The sequence below is a fragment of the Oncorhynchus mykiss genome, chromosome 10 (assembly GCF_013265735.2).
Source record: "Oncorhynchus mykiss isolate Arlee chromosome 10, USDA_OmykA_1.1, whole genome shotgun sequence".
NCBI classification, from domain to species: domain Eukaryota; kingdom Metazoa; phylum Chordata; class Actinopteri; order Salmoniformes; family Salmonidae; genus Oncorhynchus; species Oncorhynchus mykiss.
The window spans coordinates 72,907,614-72,918,250 of NC_048574.1; the positions used below are offsets into that span (position 1 = coordinate 72,907,614).

Sequence of the window (10,637 nt, forward strand, 5' to 3'; positions counted from 1 at the left end):
CAACACAATCTCCCATTTGGATTCCTTAGAGCAAAGGACATATTTCCACCGGTCTAATGTCCAATGCTTGTGTTTCTTGGCCCAAGCAAGTCTCTTCTTCTCATTGGTGTCCTTTAGTAGTGGTTTCTTTGCAGCAATTCAACCATGAAGGCCTGATTCATGCAGTCTCCTCTGAACAGTTGATGTTGAGATGTGTCTGTTACTTGAACTCTGTGAAGCATTTATTTGGGCTGCAATTTCTGAGGCTGGTAGCTCTAATGAACTTATTCTCTGCAGCAGAGGTAACTCTGGGTCTTCCTTTCCTGTGGCTGTCCTCATGAGAGCCAGTTTCATCATAGCGTTTGATGGTTTTACGACTACACTTGAAGAAACTTTAAAAGTTCTTGAAATTTTCCGGATTAACTGACCTTCATGTCTTAAAGTAACGATGGACTATCATCTCTCCTTGCTTATTTGAGCTTTGCTTGCCATAATATGGACTTGGTCTTTACCAAATAGTCTTCTAATAATCTTCTGTATACCACCCCTACCATGTCACAACACCACTGATTGGATCAAATGCATTAAGGAAAGAAATTCCACAAATGGACTTTTAACAAGGCAAACCTGTTAGTTGAAAGGCATTCCAGGTGACTACCTTGTGAAGCTGTCAAGGCAAAGCATGGCTACTTTGAAGAATCTAAAATATATTTCTGATTTGTTTAACACTTTTTTGGTTAATACATGACTCCGTATGTGTTATTTCATAGTATGTCTTCACCATTATTCTACAACTCAGAGAAGAGTAAAAAACAAAAAACCCTTGACTGAGTAGGTGTGTCCAAACTTGACAGGTACTGTTCATATTGCAATGGGGTATTAGCATACTTAGAGCTTAATGTGGCTCATTTCAGTCCCACAATATGCGCTACAACGCTACTATATGTGTAAACTCGTCAGAATTGTAATCTGTTGGTGTCACTGAGTAGGCTGATAACCCATTTCATGGACCCAAGATGAATAGGTAAGGCTGTACAGTGCATATAAGTATGCCCCCAATGCAATTCTAGTCTAATACATCCACAATGGGATGAACTGTTTTTTGTTCTTATCAAAATAACACTTGTCTTTTGTTGAATTTATATAACATTCCAACCTATTATTACATGTTTATTTTATTGTGCGCTGAATTAGTTTCATACACCTATTTTATTATTCTGTTTTTATTGTAATGTATACAGGGCTCGCTTATAAAAGAGAGTTGTGACTCTCAATAATAACTTGTTTAGCATTATCTAGTCAAAATAAGGGGTGCATTCGTAAATGACCTCCAGTGTGTCAAAGTGCGCTCTGAGCCGTTTTCAAATTCAGTGTTGTCAGATCGTTCATTTGTAAATTCAGAGTGTTTCTTTCTGGTCGAGGAATAGGGTTGATCCGAGCTTTCTGACCTCACAACTGCAGTCAAGCACAGAAGCAAACGGGCTAAAGTTGGCTAGTTTGCTAGCTACTTCCAGACACAAATGAGAAACCACCTCACTCTGACCATTTTACTAACCCGAGCAGAGCTAGTTAGGCTGTTTTCATGTTATCTAGAGCATTAGTGACTAACAGTGCTGCTAGCAACACTTGAATAATGTTTTTTGTCAACCTTTACTGACACCCGTCATATTCAACTAGTGTTGCGTGTTAGTAACCTCAGTTATTCTGTGCTCTGGCATACTCGAACGAGAGTGTTCTGAAATCAGAGTAGATAGCCAGAGTGAATTTACATACGCACCCAAGGAATCCACTTGTATCAGTTTGAAGTTAGTCAAATGGGAGCTTTTATTTTGAAGCCAACCCGTAAATTCCACTATTGTGGCTAGTCCTTATTGTGGCTAGCTTCTCGCAGGTTCTCTTTTTTGTTTATTTTTGTTCCGGAAACAAAAAATGTCTTCTACTTAGTGGATCGTTTTTCAAAATAAAGGTGAGATTTCAAAATAAAGATTGGTTACACGCAACTTATGTTAGTTCCAACATTGCTACCTGCTGCTGTATCATATTGTAGCGACTGAAAGGAATCAAATGTTACAAAAATCAGCCTTTTGACTTTCAATGAAGTTAATAAAAACAAACACTTTGTCCTCCAAATATGATTATTTTACCATTTGGTTCACGTAGAAAAATACAGAATCAGCATACAACCTGAATTTAAAGGGAATAAATACATTCCTTCAATTTAAAGTAAATCAATTGAATAGTAGGCTAAGGGTTAGTAGTCTGAAAACTAACTGAAGCACCACACTGAGAATGCACTCTAAAGCTGACCAATGTAACAGTAGAAATATTTAAATATCTGGCTATAGAATGGCTAAATAGCCAATGGGATTTCTTATTGTCCTGGGTAATAGCTAAACATTGCCTTTTGTTTTTACAATAAATGACAATTGTAAATAAAAATAAACATTTATAATAACAACATTGGTAATATGGGTGTAGGTAGCGCAGCAAGCATGTGGTGAGCATATAATGGTTCATGTTGTCCTTCACAGTAACCTGTAACCACAATGTACTGGCTTCTCCTCCTTTCAGTAACGACTGGGGTTCAGGAAACACAGAACAGAATAGATTGTCAGACACAAACCAGAATGGAATACATGGAATATGAATGCACAAGTAAAGAATCTTAGGTCTATGTGTGCAGTCTTGACATACAATGATATTTGTAAGATTTTGGGGGAAACACATGGTTCATGAAATTCTGAATAAATGAAAAACAATTGCCTTGACTTTTTCCACTTTGTTAGGTTACAGCCTTATTCAAATATTGATTATTCACCCCCCCCCCCCCCCCCCTCAATCTACACACAATACCCCATAAGGACAAAACCAAAACAGGTTTTTAGAAATGTTTCTAATTTATAAAAATGCAAACTGAAATAAGTATTCAGACCCTTTACTCAGCACTTGATTGAAGCACCTTCACCACATCCTCGAGTCTTCTTGGGTATGACATTAGAAGCTTGGCACACCTGTATTTGGGGAGTTTCTCCCATTCTTCTCTGCAAATCCTCTCAAGCGCTGTCAGGTTGGATGAGGAGCGTGGCTACTCAGCTGATTTCAGGCCTCTTCAGAGATGTTCGATTGGGTTCAAGAACGGGCTCTGGCTGGGCCACTCAAGGACATTGAGATGTATCCTGAAGCCACTCCTGCGTTGTCTTGGCTGTGTGCTTACGGTCATTGTCCGGTTGGAAGGTGAACCTTCGCCCTCAGTCTGAGGTCCTGAGGACAGTTTTCATCAAGGACCGCTCTGTACTTTGCTCCCTCCATTCATCTTTGCCTCGATCCTGACTAGTTTCCCTGTCTCTGCTGCTGAAAAACATCCTCACAGCATGATGCTGCCACCAAAATGCTTCACTGTAGTGATGGTGCCAGGTTTCCTCCAAATGTGACACTTGGCATTCATGCCAAAGAGTTCAATCTTGGTTTCATCAGACCAGAGAATCTTGTTTCTCATGGTCTGAGAGACTTTAGGTGCCTTTTGGCAAACTCCAAGCGCGCTGTCATGCGCCTTTTACTGAGGAGTAGCTTCGATCTGGCCACTCTACCATAAAGGCCTGACTGGTGGAGTACTGCAGAGATTGTTGTCCTTCTGGGAGGTTCTCCCATCTCCACAGAGGAACTGTAGAGCTCTGTCAGAGTGACCATTGGGTTCTTGGTTATCTCCCTGGCCAAGGCCCTTCTCCCATGATTGCAGTTTTTTTTTCCACCACCTTTATTTAACCAGGTAGGCAAGTTGAGAACAGGTTCTCATTTACAATTGCGACCTGGCAATTTGGTTTGGCCGGGCGCCTGCTCTAGGAAGAGTCTTGCTGGTTCCAAACTTCTTCCGTTTAAGAATGATCGAGGCCACTGTGTTCTTGGGGACCTTCAATGCTGCAGAAATGTTTTGGTACCCTTCCCCAGATCTGTGCCTCGACACAATCCTGTCTCTGAGATCTACGGACAATTCCTTCAACCTCATGGCTTGGTTTTTGCTCTGACATGCACTGTCAACTGTGGGGCCTATAAATAAACAGGTGTGTGCCTTTCCAAATCATGTCCAATCAATTGAATTTACCACAGGTGAACTCCAATTAAGTAGTAGAAACATCAAGGATGATCAATGGAAACAAGATGGACCTGAGCTCAATTTCGGGTCTCATAGCAAAGGGTCTGAATACTTGTTATTTATTTTGATTAAATACGCAAACATTTGTAAAAACCTGTTTTTTGCTTTGTTATGAGGTATTGTGTGTGTAGATTGCTGAGGACATTTTTATATTTAATCGATTTTAGAATAAGGTTGTAACCTAACAAAATGTAGAAAAAGTCTATAGGGGTCTGAATACCTTCCGAAGGCACTGTATGTCATCGTGGTTACAAACCTTCCCTGTGGAGAATGTCCTGATTTGTTTTATTTGTCAAGATGGTGTGTAGTAAGGTTCTGCAGTCCAGAGACAGGTTCCAGGAGCCTGTCTTCCCATCCACACGCAACACATTCAGGAGGATCCACACCAGTGACTCCAGAAGCTGCAAGCAAGTGAATCAATTCAATGCTTTCAGTGTTTTAGTTGCCTATATCGATTAAGTGTTTGTCATTGGTCCCTAAAGCAGTTGTGTTTTATATATAAATATATAAAAAGAGGATAGGTAGTCACTAGGTAGGCTACATGTCAAACATTTATGGGCGATTCCTCACAAAATTATTTTTTGGGGGATTTTCACTCAATTTAATCCATAGAAGGGTTCTTTGGAGGAAGTATTGTTGACATATATTTGACATGCATCTTAAAAAATAGTTATTGTTGGAATATTTGTGATATTTTGCTTACCCAGGACTCCTGCAAGACTCCATATTATGTCATTTGTCGGTGCATACCAAAGATCCAGAGTGGGATCTCTGCTGCTTTTATGATGACATTTTTAAGTATTTCCAAGAGCGTGAATGTGAAATTGGATTCAAAATGGTCGCCCTCTGCTAGTGATTTGCAGGATGTGCAATGATAGACGTAAAAGGAGGGCTGTGATTGGTTACATTGCCAATTTATCTGTATAAAATGGGACATAAATGTATAACTACCACAACTTTGATTTTCCTGTAAAGTACGTTTGACAATAATTGTAAAAAACAAGCCCAATAAAAAAAATAGTATACTTTGAATTAAGGATGTGACAACTGGACAATTTTGCTCAATGTTTAAACGGCCATTTTTATATAGTTTTTCCGTTAAAACGATAAGAAAAAAATATATAAAATAACACGTTCATTTACAATGCAGAATAATGGTCCTATTAACTATGTATGACCGCCAGGGCCAGCAAATGAAGTTATATATACAGCCACCCTTTACAGACGTAGAACGCAGCTACAGATAGTTCCAATTGATAACTTTTCAGACTATAAAAAAAAAAGTGCCGCATCATCACCTTTTCAGCCAGTATAATTCTGCTCCGGTGTAAAATGTACTGTATTTCTTCCCCAGACAACAATAAACATCGCTGATTTTTCTTTTTTATGGTATGGTAGCTATATGCGTTTTATTTCTACAACATGTCTCGGTAAATTACGGTATTTAACAAACGTTAGTCAGTTTTTTTAGGAGAGTGGACTGCGCGCAGGCAGCAATTATTTGATTGATAGTTCTGGTTGCATAGTGATGGATCTTAGTCCTGCTTCAGAAGCGGCATAAGGTCATTCCTTTACAGACAAATAAAATATCCATTCATATCACCAGATAAGGTTTCGTGTCGGTATTTTAAAAACCATAGTGTAATACCTACCCTAACAGACAGAGAAACAAACATGCAGTAGCCGACGGGATTTGAAGGGGTCACATTCCATTATGTCTGAAAAGCGTAATCGATGCAGGCTACCGGAAGTCTACTAAAATTTCATATGAGACAAAAAGTTCGAGTAGACTACCTCGTACCAGCAAGACTGACTGTAAAAATCGGTGCCATGAATTGGCTAGGATATTCTACACGCAACAGACCAAAGACTGAACACACACTAACTAGCATCATTAGCGAAGAGACAGGCAGGCCAGCGTGAACGAGAGAAGCAGAAGGCAGAAGCGTGCTCTGTTTTGGTAATCTGCATCTTGCAATGTCTTCTTGTCTTACAAATTCGCCTCTTCCTCTCTGGTTTTATTTGAATTACACAACTGCCCCTGGCCTTTATTGGCTATAAACATGGGAAATAATGCACTATATATACACACAAAGGTATGTGGTCACCCCTTCAAATGATTGGATTTGGCTATTTCAGCCACACCCTTGTATACAATCTCCATTGGCACAGTTGCAAAAGAATGGCCTTACTGAAGGGCTCAGTGACTTTCAATGTGGCACCATCATAGAATGGCACCTTTCCAACAAGTCAGTTCATCACATATCTGCCCTGCTCGACTCTTAAGTGCAGTTATTGCGAAGTGGAAACCATCTAGGAGCAACAACGGCTGTGAAGTGGTAGGCCCCACATCGCGACAAGAGACAACATAAAAAGAGACCTAAGGCAACAACATAGCAACAAATATTCCAACTTCAATTAAATACTTTTCAATTATGCTTTAAGATAAATGTCAAATATATCCCAACTATCCTTCCTCCAAAAGAACATTCTACGGATTGCGTTTCAGAATGTTTATTTTTGAAGTGTTCTAGTTTTGTGAGGAATCATCCTTATATAAGTATATGTATTAAATGAATGGTCATCTAAACGTTATTTTCAGTAGAATCATGTATGGAGAATCCAAAACAAAGTGAGCGGTTTCAAATGCTGATATTAGGAAAGCAGGAAAGTGATTTTCTATGTGAGATAAATGTACAGGAGCTGTACTTACCTCCAGGAGATGAAGTTTCCCCAGACCATGATAACGGTGGGGATTCTGGGAATAAATGAGAGGTGAGTGAGTAGCTTGGGTCTACAATGCTGGTGCACATCCTAACCTGCTCAAAACAGTCAGAATGGAAAGGAATAAACCAGAATTCTGAGAGAATTCTGATTGAATTGAATGGGTTCTAATTCTATTCATTCTAATTCTGGGACTCAAAATCTCATTGCAACTGTAAATAGAAAATAGTTTTCCTAGGCAGAATGTGATGGGAAGGGTAGAGGGGGATCAATACGGCTTTACTGAACTCTCTACAAATCCAACCATGTTAAACCCTGTATCACAAACATTGGCAGCTTACCATTCCAGTCAGCACTCTCTCTCCTTGCAACTGCTGGGTCGCCAGGTCCTTTTCCAGACCCAGGAGTGTTCTGGCATCTGGGAACCCTGCGCCTCCCTCCTCCTCCCTGGCTCTGTTCTTCCAAGTAAAAACAAAAACGTGCTCTCGACCACCAACAGACCTCGCTCGCCTAGGCACCTGTCCAGTGCTTCCTGAACTCGTAACTGCTGTTTGATATGAATACTATTGGTAACAAATTCGTAAGGATATAGCCTAGCAGTAGGTAGCCTAGCAGTTAAGAGCTTTGAGTCAGTAACCGAAAAGTCACAGGTTGGAATTGCGAAGCCAACCAAGCTGAAAAATCTGTTGATGTGCCTTGAGCAATGTACTTAACTCTTATTGCACTTGTAAGTTGCTATGGATAAGAGTGTCTGCTAACTGACTAAAATGTGATGTTTAAAATCTTCACCTTTAATAATATACATTATCAGTTCACTCTGGACCAAGTATCAAGCCACATGAACTGAAAACACAACCACTACACACAGAGGGAAGCGTTCAATGTGGTATCTATGCAAACTGTTAAAAACACATGGACCCAGTGTTCATATGAAAACCCCAGTAGAGTAGCACCATTCCCCTGACAACTAGGGTGGAAGAGGAACTATGGGGGAAGACCAGTTTTTCCCTGGTCTGGTCACGTGGTGTAGAAAAACTCCCCTCAGGGCAGCCCAATGTCCTGTGGCCTGCCACCAGTGTGGACGAGGAGGTGCTTCTTCATGTGGCCAGACTGGGTGAAGGACTTCCCACAGTAGACACATTGAAACGGTTTCTCTCCGGTGTGCACCCTCTCATGCATCTTCAGCTGGTGGCTGTGGGAGAAGCGCTTGGTGCAGTGGCTGCAGCCGTACGGTTTCTCACCCGTATGGACCCGCATGTGACTCCGCAGGTTCGCCGGTTGGTGGAAGAGCTTTCCGCAGAGGCTGCACCGGAGTTGCCTCTGGGTGGAGTGAGACGTCAGCTGTTGTGGCTGCTTTTCTACGACTTTCAATGAAGAAGTGGAGCCTCTGAAATTCAGGAAGTGGGCTGGCTTCCTTCTTTGGGGAACCTGGTGGAGAGTAACCGTTGGGGATGAAAAGCTGTTTTTGGTGGACAGTCCATTGAAATCCGGCATCTTGGACCTTGATCCTACAGTTGTCCCTTGCTCTGTGTTTTGAGTGTCATGGGGACACTTTGTCTGTCCAGACTCCATTCCCCCTCTTCCTCTGTTGTCCACAAGCTGCCTGCTTTCTGAACAGATGTCTCCAGATGTCACCTCTTGGCCAGTTATGCTCCATTCTGAACTCATATCTGCCTCCACTTTAATGGGAACTGAGTCCACCAGCACCACATCAGGCAGCCAGTCCAGAGAGCCCAAAGAAGACATGTAGACCCCAGAGTTACCAGGCACCCCTCTCCTCTCTGGATGTTCAGACAGCCTTTTGGAGTCTGGCCCTAAATTGTGAGGAGCATTCACAGTTGGGTTGTCAGTCTCTTGGTTCTCTGTCCATTGGGACAGGCTGTATTCTATGGGTTGATGGTCAGTTTCCCAGGTCACACTCTCAGCAACCTGATGGTCCTGTCTTGCTCTGTTGTATTGTGACGCTGGATGCTGGAACGTCTGGTTTTCAGGTTCTATATTGAGTGAGGTGTCTGGAGCTCTGTGTCTGTTGCCCTGCTGGTCCAGAAGGTCTATGGGTTCAGTAGATGATGAAGAACCTGGTTCTGGCACAATCTTCTCACTGCTCTCACTGACTGGTTGGACAATCTCTGAAATGTGTCAACGTAAAGCACAGCATCAGCTTCCTGTAGTGGAGACGGATTCTTCTTTGCCTTATTTATTAGTTATGGCTTATGACTAAGAAGTTTATCAAATACTGCAATAAAGGCTTTACTCAACAAAGTGTGAATTGGATAGATTTAATAAAATACCTTCTGTTCTGCTGGTGCCATGGTTCTCCATTTTGATAAGAGGTGCCTCTTGCATTTCTGCCGTCTGTGTTTTGTATACATCAGGAATATTTTATTAGAAAAATATCCCAACATTTTAAATATGAGAAGAAAATGATTAGGGACATTCCGCCACTAAAGATCCCATGGCACTTATCGTAGAGTAGGGGTCCTGGCTAAATTCCCAATCTGGCCCTCATACCATCATGGCCACCTAATCATCCCCAGTTTACAAGTGGTTCATTCATTCTCCCTCCTCTCCCCTGTAACTATTCCCCAGGTCCTTGCTGTGAATGAAAATGTGTTCAGTCAATTTACCTGGTAAAATAAAAATCCCACCACCACTTGAAATATGCAAACATAAATTATCAATTTTACTGTGTCTATGTCAACTGACCTGCATGCCCCCATCATGGTCTATCCCTGTGAGTCCTGCGTCTCTCCAGTTGGTGACATCCTGCATAAAGTTGCCTCCATCGCTGTCGTCAAGACGATTTTCCACTGCACCAGAAAAGAGAACCCTTCATAAACGTTATATGTTATACATTACCAATTATTTTAACGTGTTTAAATAAGGTTAAAAAAACAAACAATATCCATCTCTACCTGTTGACTTTCCTACGAAGCTCCCTCTTTCCCGAACAATATGACCGCTGTCAACGCGCCTGTAAACTGTGCGTCGCAGGGGTCCAAATCTTTCTGCGCTTCGTCGAGAATTCTGGAATTTTGTCAAAAGCAGCTTCCTCCGCAGGTTATCGATTTCTTTCTGGCTATGGGAAATTTCCAAACGTAAGGCAGCATGGCCGTCATCTACAAGTTTGCAGATTTCGGCAACGGCTGCATTTGCCAAAACCTCAATGATGGAGGCTAACTGAGCATGAAAGGCGACGGTATCGTACATGTCCTTTATGTTAAACACTTATGTTAAAGTAATTTACATTTGGGTATTCAGTCAACGTCATGAGACGACACAGCTCACACCATATAGCGTATACTTCACACACATCTCGTTTGTTACGCTACTTCCTGGATCTTTTTTTAGAATAAGGGTTGGCTTTTCAAAATAAAATGATGGTTACACACACGATATATGTTGGTTCGAACTTCCAACATTGCCACCTTCTGCTATATCACATTGTATCCGCCACTGAAAGGAATCAAATGTTGTTTTATCAGCCTTCATTGACTTTCAATTAAGTGAATCAAAAAAATACTGACCTCCAAAAATAATGATTAAGTACAAAAATACAGAATGCGCATACAACCTGAATTTAAAAGGAATAAATATATTCCTTCAGTTTAAAATAAGTCAATCAAGAGAGAAAGCTAAGGGTTAGTAGTCTCAAAACTAACTGAAGCACCGCACTGAGAATGCATTCTAATTCTGAACAATATAACAGTAGAAATATTTAAATATCTCAATATAGAATGAATAAATAGCCAATAGGATTTCAGATAGTCCTGAGTAATGGGTA

The 10,637-nt window shown here is 41.1% G+C and overlaps 1 protein-coding gene across 2 annotated transcripts; it reads right to left on the minus strand.

Moving 5' to 3' along the window:
- Positions 1–1,955: 1,955 nt before the first annotated feature.
- Positions 1,956–10,236, minus strand: LOC110497284 (zinc finger protein 2 homolog). Of its 2 annotated transcripts, none has more exons than XM_021573317.2 (7): positions 9,769–10,236; positions 9,560–9,663; positions 9,145–9,208; positions 7,195–8,982; positions 6,843–6,887; positions 4,386–4,530; positions 1,956–2,556 (listed from the first exon to the last, which is right to left on the minus strand). In XM_021573317.2, the coding sequence occupies exons 1-4, from the start codon at positions 10,061–10,063 to the stop codon at positions 7,895–7,897; spliced, it is 1,551 nt and encodes a 516-aa protein (XP_021428992.2). In that variant the 5' UTR covers positions 10,064–10,236; the 3' UTR covers positions 1,956–2,556; positions 4,386–4,530; positions 6,843–6,887; positions 7,195–7,894. The 2 variants fall into 2 exon arrangements, with proteins under 2 accessions (XP_021428992.2, XP_021428993.2); XM_021573318.2 differs by having other exon boundaries at positions 9,560–9,683; positions 9,769–10,229.
- Between the last annotated feature and the right edge of the window lie 401 nt (positions 10,237–10,637).